The sequence below is a fragment of the Arvicola amphibius genome, chromosome 2 (assembly GCF_903992535.2).
Source record: "Arvicola amphibius chromosome 2, mArvAmp1.2, whole genome shotgun sequence".
Lineage (NCBI taxonomy): Eukaryota > Metazoa > Chordata > Mammalia > Rodentia > Cricetidae > Arvicola > Arvicola amphibius.
The window spans coordinates 94,889,764-94,908,088 of record NC_052048.2 but is presented as its reverse complement, the minus strand read 5'-3'; the positions used below and the strand labels follow the sequence as shown (position 1 = coordinate 94,908,088).

Here is an 18,325-nt window from a genome sequence, read left to right as displayed (position 1 = left end):
TAAGAAGCACTTAGCATTGTAAGAGTGTTCCTGGACAGTAAAGAATTACAGATTTACAATAGGACAGATTCAGACATAAACAACCTCTAAATGGATAAATGTATGTAGGCTTGGGAGAGAGAAGAAAGAGTATAGAGTCATAAAATAAAGTTAATGCTTTTTGTAAAAAAAAGTAAAGTCTTTAAAGAGACAGAATACAGATAGTCATAGATTAAAAGAAGTAAAGAAAATGAAGCCACATAAAGGTGGAAATTTCACAGAGAATGTGGATTATGAATATTATTGTGTTTTCTTTGAATTTTTTGACTGTGAAGGAGCTAAGTATGGAGAGACATTTCATTGTACAGGCTGGTAAGCAAAACCAGTATGTATATTATAAAGGTATCTTGATTTCAGAATTTGGGTCTGAGGATAAGTTGCTTTGGAAAAGAAGTTCCTCTTTTTCAAAAGGAGGATGAGAACCTGTGGATTTGTTCTAGACTGGTGTAGTGTGATAGAACAAGACCCCCTGAAAGGTCACTATGAACACCCTCAAAAAATTACTTCACACAACTGGTGACAGGGATGAGCCTAGCACACAGGATTACATCATGAAAGACCTGATTAACAGCGCCTCCAAACAGCAGGAAGAAGTTTGGAGAAAAATAACTATGCCCATATTCCCAAATATTGTTTGTCCTTGTTTTTTACATTTAAAGCGGGATATGATATAGATATGAATAATTTGCATTGGTATGAATCTTGGTTTATTGATACAAATTTAAGGTCAATTTTGTTATATGTATATGTATTTCTGATCTTGAAATCATTTTGTGTTTGTGTACATCATTTAAAAAATAGTCGGGGAGGGAAATGGGAGGAGGTGGAAATTTTTAATAATAATAAAAAAGATTAATTTTTGTTTATTCACACACACAAATAGATAGTCATCTACTTTATCAAGCTCACAGTCATGTTAGTTAGATTTTCTAAATATATTTCAGTTAGTTAGGCATTCTTCAAATCTTTCAGAGACCTTCAGAATATGGCATTTAAAATATTTTAAAAATTTAGGACATTTCATGACAGTGAGACACATCTGCTCCTGGCAGCACCAGTCTACTTCAAGAGAAAGATGAACATCAAAGAGGCTCCTTATGGAGTTTGTTAGATGAACTGGACATGCAGGATCCACAGAGAAATGACTGCTGAACTTACCAAAAGTGAGATGATCTTTCAGTGTTCCTACTTCATGAAAGTGTCTACGAGACATTCTGCAGGATACAGAAGAAAGTAACTGAACTGTCTTTGAAATTTCCTGCTTCATGGAAAAGTCTGCCAGACACTATGGGCTAGTAGGCTGAAGATGGATGCCCTAATGGTACAGAAGAACTTTGGGTGATTTTCCAGGCAATGAGATGTCTCTGTCATTTCTAGAGTTTTCGAAGTTACTTACAATGTACTTCCTGTTTACTTAGGTAATATTATACCCTTCTGGAGTCTTTGATGGAGTTGAAGAATTTATAGTTATAGTTTTCCTTAGTTATGCTAAAAGATAAAATAAATATTATAACTGTAATTTTTATTTGATACCTATTTTGTTAAATGTAATTTTACTATGTTAAAGCCTTTTTATTTAAACAGAAAAGGGGAGGTGATATGGGAGTCTCCTCTGTGTCCTGTGATTAGCATTAATGAATAAAGAAACTGCCTTGACCTGTTGATAGGGCAGAACTTAGGTAGACAGGGAAGACAGGACTGAATGCTGGGAGGAAGAAGGATGTCAGAGACTCCATGGATCCACCGCCAGAGTAAGATATGCTCCAAAAACTTGGCCGGTAAGCCACTGCCACTTGGTGATCACAGATTAAATAGAAATGGGTTAAGCTAAGATGTAAGAATTAGCCAATAAGAAGTTACAACTAATTGGCCAAGTGGTATTTTAATTAACATAGTTTCTGTTTGATTATTTCAGTTCTGAGCGATCAGGACAAACAAGCAGCCTACTCCCTCAAACAGGTACAAGACATTTGCATCAGGGAGTCCACAGCAGCTGTTTGTGAGAGCCTCCGATTTGAATCTGCCATGTTCTTCCATAACAAAATAGACAAACTTTTCATAGTTATATAACAAATCAATACTCAATGGCAGTAAACAAGGACAATGTAGTAAGAGGCATGGCAAGAAAAGATTTCAAAACATCTCAACATTTCTGGCTCCCTCTTCTCAGCTGCCCAAGGAACTAGCTGGGGGTATCTTCCTGGACACCTGGGAAACCCTCTAGAGTCAAGTCTCTGCCAACCCTAGAATGGCTCCCTTAATTAAGATATATAATTCCTTGTTCCCATATCCACCCTTCCTATATCCCAACCATCCTATTCCCCCAAGCTCTCCCCATCCTCCACTTCACACTTTTCTCTCCCTATCCCCCGATCCCCCAATCCCACCCCACCCCCAAGTTCCCATTTTTTGTCGAGCAATCTTGTCTACTTCCAATATCCAGGAGGATAATTATATGTTTTTCTTTGAGTTCACCTTCTTATTTAGCTTCTCTAGGATCACAAATTGTAGGCTCGATGTCCTTTATTTATGGCTAGAAACCAATTATGAGTCAGTACATCCCATGTTCATCTTTTTGGGCCTGGGTTACCTCACTCAGGATGGTGTTTTCTATTTCCATCCGTTTGCATGCAAAATTCAAGATGTCATTGTTTTTTACCTCCGAGTCGTACTCTAATATGTATATATTCCACACTTTCTTTATCTATTCTTCCACTGAAGGGCATCTAGGTTGTTTCCAGGTTCTGGCTATTACAAATAATGCTGCTATAAACATAGTTGAACAAATGCTTTTATAATATGATTGGGCATCTCTTGGGTAAATTCCAAAGAGTGGGATTGCTGGGTCCTGGGGTAGGTTGATCCCGAATTTCCTGAGAAACCACCACACTGCTTTCCAAAGCAGTTGCACAAGTTTGCATTCCCACCAGCAATGGATGAGTGTACCCCTTATTCCACAACCTCTCCAGCAAAGGCTATCATTGGAGCCAGAAATGTCCAGATCCTATTGCCATACTCATGAATATCTTGCATATCACCATAGAACCTTCACCTGGCGTTGGATGGAGAAAATGACTAAGCCCCACATTGGAGCACCGGACTGAGCTCCCAAGGTCCTGATGAGGAGCAAAAGGAGGGAGATCATGAGCAAGAAAGTCAGGACCATGAGGGGTGCATTTACCCATTGAGACGGTGGGACAGAACTAACGGGAGACCACCAAGTCCAGTTGGAATGGGACTGATGGAACAGGTGACCAAACCGGACTCTCTGACTGTGGTTGATGGTGGAGGAGGACTGAGAAACCAAGGACAAGGGTGATGGGCTTGGACTCTACAGCATGGACGGGCTCACTGTGAGCCTTGTCGGTTTGGTTGCTCACCTTCCTGGACTTAGGGGGAGTTGGGAGGACCTTGGACTTAACATAGTGAAGGGAACCCTGATGGCTCTTTGGCCTGGAGAGGGAGGGAGTGGGGGAATGGGTGGAGGGGAGGGGAGGGAAGGGGGAGGAAGAGGGGAAGAGATGGAAATTTTTAATAAAAACTGAGGAAAAAAAACCTCTCAAATTAAGTTTTACATAAGTTTTACACACCAAATGATTCCACTGCATGCATTCTACAACTGCCAAAACCATGTGTGCAGTAGGCACACCATGGATGCGCTCTAGGAAGGTAGGGACATGCGCTGGCTAGGAGAAGGGGACAACAACATTATGTTTCTGGACAGGGCAGGGCCACAAAAGCACGTGCAGCACTCGGATGGACTATTTTTCTGTTCCACCATTTATAATCCTTATCTGTTGGAAAAGCAGTAAATATTAACCCTATCTCATAACTAACAATATTATGTGGTAGAAGAAACAGTCATGTCTGCAGCTTATCTTGCAATACGTGAAAATAAATAACTGGGATTTGGTGTAGAAGGGTGAAGAAATAAAACCACAGTATGTATAGTAAAAGATAAATTGCCAACTCTAGATGAAGGTCTATGGGTATACTCAATGTAGAATTTTTCAATTTTATTAAGAATAGTAAATGTTTTAATAAAATTTTGGCGGGAAAAGCCTTCCCTTATACTTAAATATGTCAAATGTTCAATCTTGCTGTTGTTCACCTATTCTTCACAGAAGCTCCCTTCTAGAACAGCTTTCCAGATCTGGTCCCAAGCACTCAGCCAGCTAGGCTCATAACCACCCAAGTGCTTTCTACTAGAATCACAGGAGTCCCGGGACCACCCCATCACAAGCCCAGGTGGGATAGATCATGTATCTTCCCAACCATAACAAAGCTGCTGGTATCACATAACATTCTTCTTCAACATAAGATCATAACTCATTATTCTCTTCCACCCTAGCTTGGTGCCTCTCCTAACAGACCAGCCATTAAAGTATATTGATGGGAGGACTGGAAGGGGAGGGAATCATGCCTTATACTGGCATCAAAACTTTCTTACAGCTCTCATTGGGAATCAAGTGTTGCTACAAAGGGCCAGTCAAGCCCCACAAAAAGGAGACATAGCAGTCTCAGAATCAACACTGGACCCTTCTCAAAGAAAAAAAAATAAACACAAGGGGTTTCACAAGGACCCACAAAATTCCATACTGGCTAAAGAAAATCAATCACGGGAACTTTATATCACAATTTGAAATATACAAATTTTAAAAAGAACTGCTCTACTTTTTAGCAGTGTGTTTGAGTTTAATTTGCAATGCTAGCCTGCAACCCTTGGAAGCAATGCATTTTTCCAAACAAGTTAAACATCCAAAATCAGATAATCTGTTCCAAACCTCTACAATGCTTTCCATGGTGAATTCCATTCCAGAACTAAATGCTCAATGCTCAAAGCAAAGACACCCTTATTATTGACTTGGAAATCATTAGCCATTAACTCATTCATTCAGCTAAATAAATAATGATTATTTTCTTCAGTTGGTTTATATAAAAACTTTTTCATCAACTTTATTAAAAGACTCTAAAAATTATCCAGGGAAGTTTAATGTGTGTTATAATCCACATCAGAAGTCATCAGGAATCACATTCCTATCATGATTTTAAATTTAATTAAATTAATTAAATTTAGTTTCCATGATACCTCATTTTGGCTGGGTTTCTGGCCATTATCACATGTTATAAAAATATTGTGCATAGTTTCTCTATGTGTTAGCGTTGTTCAAAGACACCATATTTGCTAGTTCACAAAAGATAAATCCAAATAAAAGAGGCTATTATTAAAACCATCCCTATACCGAATATTCACAGCAAATTAAAGGTATGTACAAAATGTCCTTTCTTAAACCTAAAATGTTTTTTAAGCAGTAATACTGGATATTAAAAAAAATACCAGGACACACATATAAAGCCCTGTACCCTGATATCCTACTGACCCCACAAACAGTTCACAAACATGCATTCAGATCAATGAAGAGCACAGTCTACAACCTGACCTGAAAGTCATGGTACCCACACCGCCCCCATCATGACCACATGGACAAGTACTTTGCATGTCCCAAACAGACCATCCTGCAGCTTCTGGCAGGACTGCTAGTAGATGCAGCAAGTGGAGGCTGAACTTAAAGTTGAACAGAACTGACAGAAACAATGCAGGTGGCTTCCTGTCCTGCCTGGAAAAATGTCCAGAGGGTGGGAGCAAGCACTGACTCACAAGTTGTCCACACACACACACACACACACACACACACATATGTGTGTGTGTATGTATATATGTATATGTATGTATATATGTATATATATTTTAAAAATACTTTTTAAAAATGCTTAGAAACTCCAAAAGAGATATCAAACTAAAAAGAGAAGTGGGGAAAAAAAAAAAAACAAGCTGTATTTAGTAAACTTGCACATTTCTTTCTTTTCCAAAGCATCCTCCCTGGAAATATGTTACTCTATAGAAAACTCTGTAGATCAACACTAGTTCTACATTCAAAGAAGAGAAACAAACACTGAGCAGAGCGCACCATCCCCTATGTCAATTAACATCCTGAAGACAGCAATTGTAGGGTATTCAATCTTTTAAATGTGTATCCAGAAAACAGTAAGAACTCAATAAATACTTTCGACAAAGGGATATGCCATTAGCCAATTCAGAATGACTGAAAATGATTTCTTTCTGAACTGCCCACCCAGTCACGCTCACTGCTCTCCACTAGGACCTGTGCCCTGCTGAGAGGTGGCAGCCTGCCTTACCTTCAGTGGTTGGAAACACTTCTGTTTTGGCCTCTGCCAACTTCCCAGCTCTCAGCAACACTTCAGCAAAGCTCTCCACAGGGACCTGATGATAGGCGGCAGGGGTCACTTCAGAGGACACAACAGCAGAAGTTTCACTTAGAAAACACAATTGCAGGACTTCATGGCGCTTGGTGAGCTGGATAACTATTTCTCACTAATGCACATTGTTTTGTTTAACAGTTGGGCAGATTTTCAACTTGTAAAATATTATGATCTATATGAAACAAATCCCAGAACCAATGACCACCATGGCAGGAGCCAAGCCCAAGATGTAGTTCAGGACAATTTTAGTTTCTCCTTACTCATGACAGTTAAATCCTCTTCTTAAGCACACTGTCCTTACCTCAGTGACAAAGGGATTAGTGATGACTGACTCATAAAAAGGATGGCATCCTTGTTGTTCCAGGTTGTCGTTGGCTACAGTTCCCATTCGATATGCTCCACCAAACTCCTGCCCCTAGAAAGAACAATGTGAAGAAAGTTCGATTAAAAGAGAGATCAAGGATAGGCAGAAAGGAAGAGAAGGGTGGGAAGTGGGGGTGCTACTTTCAGGAGAATGCAATCAGTGGGTTAGTGGGGGTGCTGCTTTCAGGAGAAAGCAATCTGGGTTTTGTACAATTAAGGCAGCGTGACACAGATGCCCAGCAGAAGACCTAAGGTCAGCAGCTGCAGCCACCGTGTTGCCTCCTGACCTCCTTGGCCATGTGGACATCAATAACTCAGACGTCCTGGAGACGAGTGGCATTAGAATAACCACTCTAAGAGCCTACCCTGTGTTGCTCTACTGACAAACTGCAGTGGCTCTTAGTAAGGCGAGCAGCCAAGACATTGTTAACACCAAAGGTGGTGCCCCTTGCCAACCATGCAGATTTGGTTATACATGCTTTCACAAGCCTATGACCCTCCACTGAAATGGTCCCCTCAAGGAAGTCTGACTGTTTCTCTAGGCCCGGCTCAGGTCCACATGCTAAAGTCTTAGCAAATGACAGCATGGTCTGACTGTGCCCCTTTCTCCAGCTGGACTCCTCCACTATCATTCCCATCCAAACATCCTTTGGTTTATTTTCATCAGACATGATTAGCAGGTATCTATTGCCCAACTACACTCACTATGCTCTCTGCTCTCCTCAAATAGATGTGGAAACTCCTCATGGGGAAAGTTAAGTTAAACATATTCTTGCACAGATTATGGCAGACTTCCTGGCATGCACTGTCCAGGAAACAATGAAGCTGCTATTGTTTAAAAAAAATATGTTACAGAATGAGGGAGAACATGAGCAAGGAAGTCAGAGGAGTGCGCCCACCCACTGAAACGGTGGGACTGATCTAATGGGAGCTCACTAAGGCCAGCTGGACTGGGACTAAACAAGCATGTGATTAAACTGGACTCAATGTGGCTGACAATGAGGGCAGACTGAGAAGCCAATGATGACAACACTGGGTTTTGATTCTACTGTATGTACTGGCTTTTTGGGAGCCTAGTCTGTTTGGATGCACACCTTCCTAGACCTGGATGGAGCATGGAGGGCCTTGGATTTCTAACAGGGCAGGGCACCCTGACTTCCCTTAGGACTGGAGAGGGGGGAGGGGGAGTGAGGGGAGTGGGAGAGTAGTGGGGGGATGTGAGGAGGTGGAAATTTTTAATAAATAAATAAATAAAAATAAATAGAATATGTTAGATCATCAAAAAAATAATAGTGTTGGAAACTTTTAACACATAAGCCTTCAAAAAAAACAGTAAAAAAGAAAATTCACCAGGTAAAAGAAAGAAAACTATGACAATCATAACCAAGTGTGACACATGAAGAGACAGGTCTGTCCCAAGGGCAAGGCCAGCACCTCAGTAAGTAGAACCTCCTTTACCACCTCTGCCCCTACAGTTCCTCTTTCCTGAATAAACCCCACAGAGACCATCAGGGCGTACTTAAAACACTTCCCCAACAGCCACTTCCACTGCTTCATAATTGTTTCAAATGACTGGCATCTCCTACCGGGAGAGCGAGCTAGCTCGGGATCTGTCTTTGCTTCACCCCTGAGCGTTGCCCTTCCACACAGCAGTTACATGTGCTCATTAAGAAAAGGTGCAACACACAGAGCCACACTATCCAGACTCTCCAAAGCTTTCCGTCTGGTGCAGACAAGGTCCACAGTCGCATCATAGTCTGCAAGCAGCTTTCAGCGCAGACATCCCCACTAAGGGCCACTCTCTGCTGTATGTCCACACCAGGGCTGTGGACCAGCTCAATCACATTTCTCTGTGAAATGATTATTTTCTGAAAAACCTAACATCCCTCTAATCAAAACTTTAATCTCTCACTAAAGTCATTATTCACTTGGCCTGCTCACACTATCTTTATTGGTCATTCTCACTCGTTTTCCTCGGAAGTAACTGCTATAGTACATATTAATTACAGAGGCTATCATTATGCATTCTTTTTGGTCCACTCCCTCATCTTCCACATGTCCACTTTTTAGTTCAGTTTCTCTCAAGCTTTCAACCAGGAAAGGAAACGTTCTAATTATTGTCTTTTTGAGCATGGCTTATTTCAATTACTACAGTCCTTGCCAGTTCTGTCTCTCTTTCTGAAAATATCAGCTTTGTCCCTTATAACTGGGCAAACTTCATTTAGAGTACAAACCACACTTCCTTATTTACCTGTTCCTCCGTTGACAGGCACTAGGCTGAGTCCATAATTTGGCAATGTGAATGGTGTCACAGATACACAAGCAGGCAGACTGTCACAGTGGACCATATGGGTGCTGTCTTAAATTTTAGAAACTTCTGTACCAATTTCCATATTGGCTGTGATTTATATTCCCACCACCAGGAGTAAGGTTCTTTCTTCCCCATGTTCTTTCCAGTATCTGTTATTCTTTGGCGGTAGCCCTTCTGGTTTGAATTGTATACTATATGTAGTTTTGATTTGCATTCATCTAATAGATAAAAATGTTGAACATTTTTCATATACTCATTATCCAGCTGTATTTGCTAGAAAGTCTGTCCACTGTCCACTCCTCAATTTAATTATTGCCACTTTATTTAAATGTTAGAGATGCTTATTGTTCCAGATATTCTCGATCAGACGACTGCCTATTTGGTAAGGACTTTTCCATCTGGTGAGCATTCTGATAAGAATTCTGATAAGAATGCTCATCCCTTCTTGCTCTACAGAAGTTTTCCCGTTTGATAGAGTCCCAGAGTCCCAAGTGTCCACTCTGTCCTGAGCCTATTCTCCTCCAGTAGCCTCAAGGTTTCGGATCCCTGAATTTCACAGAGACAGGGATGTAGTTTCACTCTGTGTATGTAGATATTCAATTTCCCCAGCACCTCGTGTTGAAGAGGCTAATCCCCACACACTATATCACTTTAGTATCATAATTAAGAGTCAGGTGGCTTTAGGGGAATAGTCTTATTTCTAAATTTTCTACCCTAGTCCACTGGGTAGTAGGCTGTGTGTCTGTTTGGGAACCACTAGCATGCTGTTTTTATTATCGCATCTCTGCACTATATGTGTATGTCCAGTATTGCAATGCATCCGGAGTTGTTCATTAGCTCAAGACTGCTTTAGGTATTTCAGGTCTTTATGTTCCCATGTGAATTTCAGGATTTTTGTTTGTTTGTTTGTTTCTGAAGAATTTCACTGGCTGAATCTGTACAGTACTTTTAATAGCATAGACATTTGAAAAATATTCTGTGTATCCAGGAACCTGGAAACCTTTCCATCTTTGACTATACTCTGTTTCCTTCACCAGTTCTTTGAAGTTTTCACTAGAGAGATCCTTAAGTTTACACTTGCATGTGTCTCTTTTGAGTGGTACTGTGAATGAGACTGTCTTCCAGACTTCTTTCAGTGAGCTTAATGCTCCCTCAATCCCAACTGTGTCTCCTGCTACTTTGCTGAGAGTGCTTACAAGATCTTCAAGGCTTCTGGTTGGTTCTTTGGGAACTTTTAATTGTAGCATGATTATCTGAAAACAAGGATAATTTCTCGCTTCCCTGCTTGTATACATCCTTTTTATTTCTCTCCCTTGCCTTACGCATTTGGCTAAGAGAGGGAGTGGCAATAGAAGACAACACTGTCTCATACTGATATCTGGAAGACTGCTTTCTTTTTTTCCCATTCAAGATAATGGTGACTACCAGTCCACCATATTGAAGTTATCCTTATATAGCAAAATCATTTCACTATTATGTAGATATTTCATCTTCTCCACCATTGTAGAGAACAAAATTACACTGAAGTCTTTCCTCATTCTATTCCCAGTATTTAAAACTGTTGAGACAAAGAAAATGACTACTAAGTATAGGCTAAATGGACGGATGAGCAGCTGGGTGAAGAAAGCGTGGATGAGGAGTGACAGCTCCATGGGCAGCTGGGATGCACTGCTACTGCACCAACATTTCTTTATCCTTTAGTTTCCAGTACAGTACAAAGAACTGCAGTGTGGCAAAGAAGAGAAGGCGGCAAATGAAACACAGATTAAAGGCACCACCAAAGCAGCCTCAACTGTCCTACTGTTAGCCTTATCTGTAACTCCAGTGCAGAAGCAGGAGTCTGTAGAGTTGTCCCAAAGATGACACTGCCTGTCCTCAACTACCAGCTCACAAAAATACAACAGAAGCAACTGAGTACTCAGAGTCACTTTCTTATTTCATCTCCCTGGATTTTAATCCTGATCTATAAAACAGGGGTCACTCAAATGAATCTCAGTTTCTTTGCAAGGAATGCATGGAAGAAAATTACATTCTATGAAATAGATTGTTCATTCCTTACCCAATGTGAGGACCAGATTTCTTAAGCCATTTGATAACCACAGATTTATTGTGACAACAACTGGACAGCAGCCCTGGTGAACTGGTGCCAATCATAAAACCAATTTTTATGAAGATGCCCTGCTTACTTGGAGAGGCCGCAGGTATGCTAAAGACTTCTTCCACCACTGTCCATCACTGACGGCCTGCAGGACAGCCTTGGTGGTTGTCGTGGTGTTGGACAAGACTTTCATGGTGGTTGCAGTGGTCCAGTGTAGCAGGTCAGCGGAACTACTACCCAAAGCACTTCCATCATCCTGCAGTGAGAAAAGGCAAATGTAAAATGGTTATCTGTAGACAGAGCAGAGATAGAGACTGCCTACAGCAATCAGACTCTTTAGAGTCCAACACAAACAAACTTAAAGTCCATCTTTGTCAGGAACTCAGCTGTTTACAAAAGAAAACAGAAAACCTCAGGCCTTAAGTCAACACTCCCTTTACCAATCTAACAGCCATGCATTTTAAGTGGTTTTTAAATTACAAAGAAAATCAGTTAAGTAATCAATGCTTCTATGGCCCTGACAAAAGTACAAGACTCCAACAATCTGCTTTCAATACAAAAGGAATTGCTTTTCCTCCAAACAAGTAGATGATTAATATTATTTAAAAGATGGAACCTCCTGCCAATTTGGAGGCATTCAACAAAAATGTTACCTATCCTTTTTAAAACTGAAACAAGGAGAAAAATCACATACATTAAGTCTTTTAAGCAAAAATAACAAAGACTGCATCTGTTCTTATTCAAAATTATTCTGTAAAAGTAAACTTTTAGGTTAATGACTACTTACAGGATTTTCTTAAGTTATTCCAGTAAGAGTTAAAAACTAATTTGTAATCCTGATTCAAATAAGTGTCTTGGCCTTCTTGATACTAATAGCAGATAGCCTAGGTTTGTCATTTAATTCTGGGTCATACCATTCACTGAAGTAATAAAAAATAATAAATCATAAAATCACTCAAAAATTCTCAGGACATTCTCTCACAGGAAGCACTCAGGAGCAGGCTCTAGTTATACCTGACAGTGGCCTCGGGAGCAGAACTAAGGACAGAGCATCCCCATTCTTGCCCTGGAACATGTGGGACTACTATACAGCAAGGAAATTTTGGAGATGATTGAGGACACCACCCTGGAAGCAGAAAGATTAAACCAAAATGGCACACTTGACCAGTATAATGACTTGAGCCCACAAAGCAGAAAACCAGCTAGAGCTAGGGTCAAAGAGCTTGTAAGGGAAAAGCTGGGTGGGGTGCACGTGAGATCTAAAATATAAAGAGACTCAACCCACAGCTTTTGCTCTTCAAAATGAAGGCTGAGAGCCATGATCCAAAGAATCAGAGTATATTCCAGAAACTTGAGCACAACTGTCAGGTGATAACCAGGAAGGGAATGTGGACCTCAGTCATCAAACACAAGGAATGAAATTTGGCCAGCAACATGAAGGACAGAATTAGATTCTCCACCAGAGCCTGCAAAATTCCTATCTTTTGGGAACCTTAAACTAATTAACTGTTTTCTAAAAGCTGTAGGTTTATGGCAAGAACAATGAAACAGATCATGCTAGGAAACTTAAATGTGCATTTTATTATTTCTAAAGAGAAACTAAAAAGAAGCCTTTAAGCTACACTAACCAAAGCACGGAATTTACCTAGTCCCCACTGCTGGAGGCTGCTTCCTCTAAAACGTACTGTGCATGTTTTACTGCATTTTTGACATTAGGAAATATATACCCATGAACTCAATGCAACATTACAGATTAAAGGTAAATTATGAAAACAGATACTACGGCAGTAGAAAAACACGCTATATTGCTTGTATATTATAAGATAATAACACAAAATATAACTGAGGTTTATGTAGCAATAAATACAGTGTTTCTCTAGGCTCAGTTGGGGCAGGTACTGTGGCATCACTGCCTTACCTGTATTTGGATCTCTGTACAAACTGTACTGGTGTTGCCTGTTTAAAGCTAAAGAATGCACTTCTTACACTCACTTGTAACTGGTGCTGCATAGATAACCCACTTTATTCACATGTTACCTACATACATACTACTAGAAAGTTATTTTAGAGGCTGATGTTTTGCCATTTCTATGATTCTCCTACTGGCAAGAAATATATAGACATATGACTAACAAATTGTATATATACAACTATAAAACTGTACCAGTGGCTGGGCGGTGGTGGCGCACGCCTTTAATCCCAGCACTTGGGAGGCAGAGGCAGGTGGATCTCTGTGAGTTCGAGGCCAGCCTGGTCTACAAGAGCTAGTTCCAGGACAGGCTCTAAAAAGCTACAGAGAAACCCTGTCTCGAAAAACCAAAAAAAAAAAAAAAAAAAAAAAAAAAAAAACTGTACCAGTGAACCCTGCTGCCACAGTAAGAAAGGAGGTTAAATGACAACCACATGAACTTCCAAGCTGCCAACTTCCATCTTGGTGGAGTGGGCGAAGCCTGGAAACTCATCTTTTGGCTCCAAAGGTAGACTGTAGCTCCCCAGGAAGGAAGCTCGGAAACACTGTCCTGCAACAAGAAGTAACTACTACCGACACCTATAACTTTAGTCCTTAAGCAACTTTCTAAACCATTAGACGGTGGGACAGAACTAACGGGAGATCACCAACTCCAGTTGGAATGGGACTGATGGAACATGCGACCAAACTGGACTCTCTGAATGTGGCCGACAGTGGAGGCTGACTGAGAAGCCAAGGACAATGGCGCTGGGCTTTGATTCTTCTGCATGGACGGGCTCTGTGGGAGCCTTGTCAGCTTGGTTGATCTCCTTCCTGGACCTGGGGGGAGTTGGGAGGACCTTGGACTTAACATAGAGTAGGGAACCCCGATGGCTCTTTGGCATGGAGAGGGAGGGAGGGGGGATGGGTGGAGGGGAGGGGAGGGAAGGGGGAGGAGGAGGGGAGGAGATAGAAATTTTTAAATAAAAAAAAACATGAAAAAAATCACCTTACACCTGTAACAGTGAGAAGGCTTTCTGGGACCTATAATTGAACTTGATGAAGAAGGAGGAGGAGGGGGAGCAGGGGGAGGGGGAGGGGGAGGGGGAAGAAGAAGGAAGAAGAAGAAGAAGAAGAAGAAGAAGAAGAAGAAGAAGAAGAAGAAGAAGAAGAAGAAGAAGAAGAAGAAGAAGAAGAGGAACAACAACAACAACAACAACAACAACAACAACCTGAAAACAGAGTAGCCAGGAGATAAGAAACACACTGTCTTCATTCGATGCTGGAGAAAAAGATAAAGAAGCAATAGCTGGCTGGCTAAAAAGCCATTTACAAGCCACTATCTTCAGGAAAGCTTTCCAAGTATCCAGTGTACAGGGCAGACATGGTTAGCCACCATCACCACTGTCAGAGTACCAGTGGGAAACTGGGTAGAAACACACCCAGACCTGCCTGTGACCTCCAACACCACACAGCTCTGGTCTACGGGCCTGCAGCACACAACACGTGATTGTTACCAATGGAGAAGTGATATAAAACAAAAACAAAAACCAGCATGCTGTGGTTTTGTGTGTGTTTAATTTTTTTAATTATGTATACATGTCAGTGCCTGTGCAGGAATATATGCACAAAGTGCAGGTTCCCATGGAAGCCAGAAGAGGGTGCTGGACATTTTGGAGCTGGGATTGCAGGTTGTGAACTGCCAGAATGAGTGTTGTGACTGAACTCTGGTTCTCTACAAGAGCAGCAAGTACTTGTAACTGCTGAGTCAACTCTCTAGCACCCCTGTTGGTTATAAATACAAGAGAGGAGGAAAATAAAGACCAAGGTGCATGTTCTTGACCTCAATTAGGAATTGAGCAGAATTAGGTGGAATGCACAGACACTACTAGCAACCTAGAGCAATGCATCAACTTATTAAATCCCCATGTAGAGGGGAGACGGCAGGCCAGAAAACCAAAACTGGCCAACTGTTACAACAGAAAGTCTACTTTACACAGCGCTTTACTTAATACAGTGTGTGAACACTAAAAGAGAGCTAACACACCCATAGCTCTTTCACTGGGGCATGATTGGGACACAGCTGTAACAGCAACATTTGGGATTTTGCAGAAGATACTCTAAGCTACTTAGTAAATTCATAGCCAGCCTACTGCACACAGGACAAGCATACTCAGTTGGAAGTCATATATATTTTGGGATCACAGGCCTTACTGAACATGCAAACAATGGTATTTCTATGTCTCTGTGAATTATTATTCCATTTTCTTACTGGTGTCTTAGGATAAAAGTTAATTTGATTAGACATGTTTGCTACTTTTATATCTAACTGAGAAGTCTTTGCCTACTCTAACATCACTAAGTATTCTTCTCAATTTATCTTAACATGTAAGATTGTTTTTGCTTTAAGTGTTTCTAAGGATGGATGGGCTAATTCAAGAAAAGAATTTAAGATATATGAAATATAAAAGACTGTTTCCAAAGACAAATGAAACTTACATGTTCATAAATGTATGTGATGAAGCATTTCCTGTAATGTTTCCTCTGGGAAACACTTACTGTGAGAGAGTGAGGCTGGTCAGATGGCAATGGTAATTGTCACCCAGCTTGATGACCTGGGCCCAACCCTCAGGACCCATATGATAAAGGCAGAGAATTGGAGTCCCACAAGTTGGCCTCTGACCCCCAAATATTCATCATGGCACATAAGCTTGCACTCATAAAATTAATGTAATTTAAAAATGAAGTAAAAAGCCTGGCTGGACCACAGGTTAGCATGTAAGCCAGACATGGCTCACCAAGCTCAGAGTGTGACGGCAACTGTTAATGAGTGAGAAGGAGGATGGGCAAACTTCACCAGCAAGGTGGTCTACCGCAGTCTTAGTGCAGCCAGAGTCACCAATGAGAAAAGCCATTTTCACCCACCTTCATGTACTAAGAATAATAGAAAAGAAGGAGCTAAACATTTAGCCCTAAAAGGACACGTGTCATATTCATAGTGGCACACTGCTAATTACTTTAGACTATGTAACAGCAGAAACAGTTTAGGACCCCAATCACAGCAACAATTGCCAGCAGAAAATTTAACATGAAATTTCACAAATATTAAGCATGCTCCACAGGTTGAAGGTTACTAAATAGTAATAGTCACCTTTCAAACAAAAACAAAAAACAAAAAACACCCTTACCGAAATGATTCCTGAGAACTGGATTACTTTATGCATCAAATATGGCTCCCAGTCTGCTACTATCAAGACTTAAGGGGTGGCTCCTCTAATGTCAGTTAATGAAAACTAATTTCAGAGAAACCAGTCGACCTCAGTTAAACTGAGCTCATAGTATGTGTGGGCTAATTAAGGAATATAAATAACTCAGGCAGGGCTTAGCCAATGACCCTTCTCCAAAACGTCCTTAAATAATACAGAACACTTTTCTTCAAGTAACAACTACAGCACTTTCCTCCCAATTTGGAGTCTTAAGACTGCAACCCTCATTACTGTTAAAGATGCTCAGAGGTCAGCCTAGATTGTCTGGTGAAGCACTGTCTCCAAATAGAGCAGTACAAGAACATCCGAACTGAAATACCAGTCATGTGGTCATGTGTGTGCACATATAATACAGCTTTAGTAACGAAAAATCCCCATGAACCAAGAGAGCCACACAGAAGCTTTGTACACATTCATGAAAAGTGTGGAAGGACAGGCTATGTATTGTGGAGCATACAGGCTGGTCCCAGAACATGGGAGATTAATGGTAGAGGATCAGAAGGTCTAGGACATTCAGGAAACAAAACAACATTGAATAACATATACAGCTTAAAATGTTTCTAGCTAGGCAGTGACTCATGGGCTATATAGACAGAAAGAAGGAGGGAAAAGTACTTTAATGCAATTGATAACAGATTGTTTGTTAAATAATTTACTAAAAGAGGCAAAATATGTAAGATACAAGGTGCATCTATGTACCACTTATTAAAAGGTAACAGATGCTACTATTTTATCATAAATGGTTCATAGCTAATTTTTTACTTGTAAGAAATAAAATTTTTCAGAAATCTATTAACAGAGAACAAGCGATTACATAACATAAAAGAAAACTAACCAAATATAGTTTCCAGGTAACCTTCAAATGAGATGCAAGTTATTTTATAAATTTATCCAATTGCATGTGGATACTTCCACACAACTATATTTATATTAAAGTGCTTTTTAACTATTCATTAACCAATAAATTTAAGGAGAAACTCTTAGAAAATAAAGCCAAGTAGTAAATCTTCACAACACTGAGTCAGACACAGATTTCTTAGATACATGAAAGGCATAACCGATAAAAGAAAATGCTATAAGAAGACCTCAGACAACATGAAAAACATCAGTACTTTGTAAGAAACAAGCAAGAACATAAAAATTCCTATCACACATGGACTGAAAAAGACTTGCAAACCACAAATCTGAAACGAATCTAGATAAACTACTTCTATCTAGAATCCAGAATATTAACTGAAAATTTATTCCCAGCTTAGTCACAAGACAAGAAACAAAGTTGGAAAATAAAATGAAAAATATGTGAATAGCCCTTTCAACATGGCAATTAGCATATGAAAATGTGCTCACAGCTATCAACTGCATAGAATACAATTATGTCCTCAGTATATCAAATGCATAATAAGATAGCACACATATAAAATAAAAATCCAGTGGGAAAGCATAAACATTAAATAAAAATATTGGAGTGGTCTGGATATTAATTAGGACACCAAAGGTTTAGGTACTAAAGTTTTGGTCTTAGTACAGGACCCAGAGGCCCCTGACTGGAACTGACCAGAATGTATCCGTCCTGAGGTCTAGTTTTCATAGTAGGTGCCATGCAAGTTTCCAAAGAAGGGAAGCAACAGTCCTACCTAGTTCCAACACCAGTGAACTGCAACGACAAGTGAGGCACCACCCTAGGGCCCACCCTGTACTGGCAAACATACCTCAGTGGTAACCAACAGCTTTCTATCTGAACTGAAGATCCACTTAACAAGGGGCAATTCATGCCTGGTACTGGAAACTTAGCCAGCTACCCAGTGTAGTGCAGTAGATCTTAGGGGAGAACCTGCAACCACCGCTTTTCTTAGCCAGTATACTTCCTAATTGTATCCTAATAAATATTTGTCCTCACACTGTTAGCTAAGTGTATCTTCATCTTCCATCAAGGAAATGCCACTTTGCAACATACAGAAATCATTACATAAAACCACAACTGATCCAAATGCAGGTTAGAGCCCAGTCCTAATGGATAC

General features: G+C 40.4%; 1 protein-coding gene across 1 annotated transcript in view; it reads right to left on the bottom strand.

Annotated features, from left to right (window-relative positions):
* Nbas (NBAS subunit of NRZ tethering complex) overlaps positions 1-18,325 on the bottom strand; it is a 305,414-nt gene that overhangs the window by 129,208 nt on the left and 157,881 nt on the right. The window contains exons 36-38 of the mRNA XM_038318917.1: positions 11,182-11,349; positions 6,623-6,736; positions 6,238-6,322 (exon numbers count right to left, since the gene is read on the bottom strand). Coding sequence (XP_038174845.1) covers positions 6,238-6,322; positions 6,623-6,736; positions 11,182-11,349 — 367 coding nt within the window. The remainder of the gene's footprint in view (positions 1-6,237; positions 6,323-6,622; positions 6,737-11,181; positions 11,350-18,325) is intronic.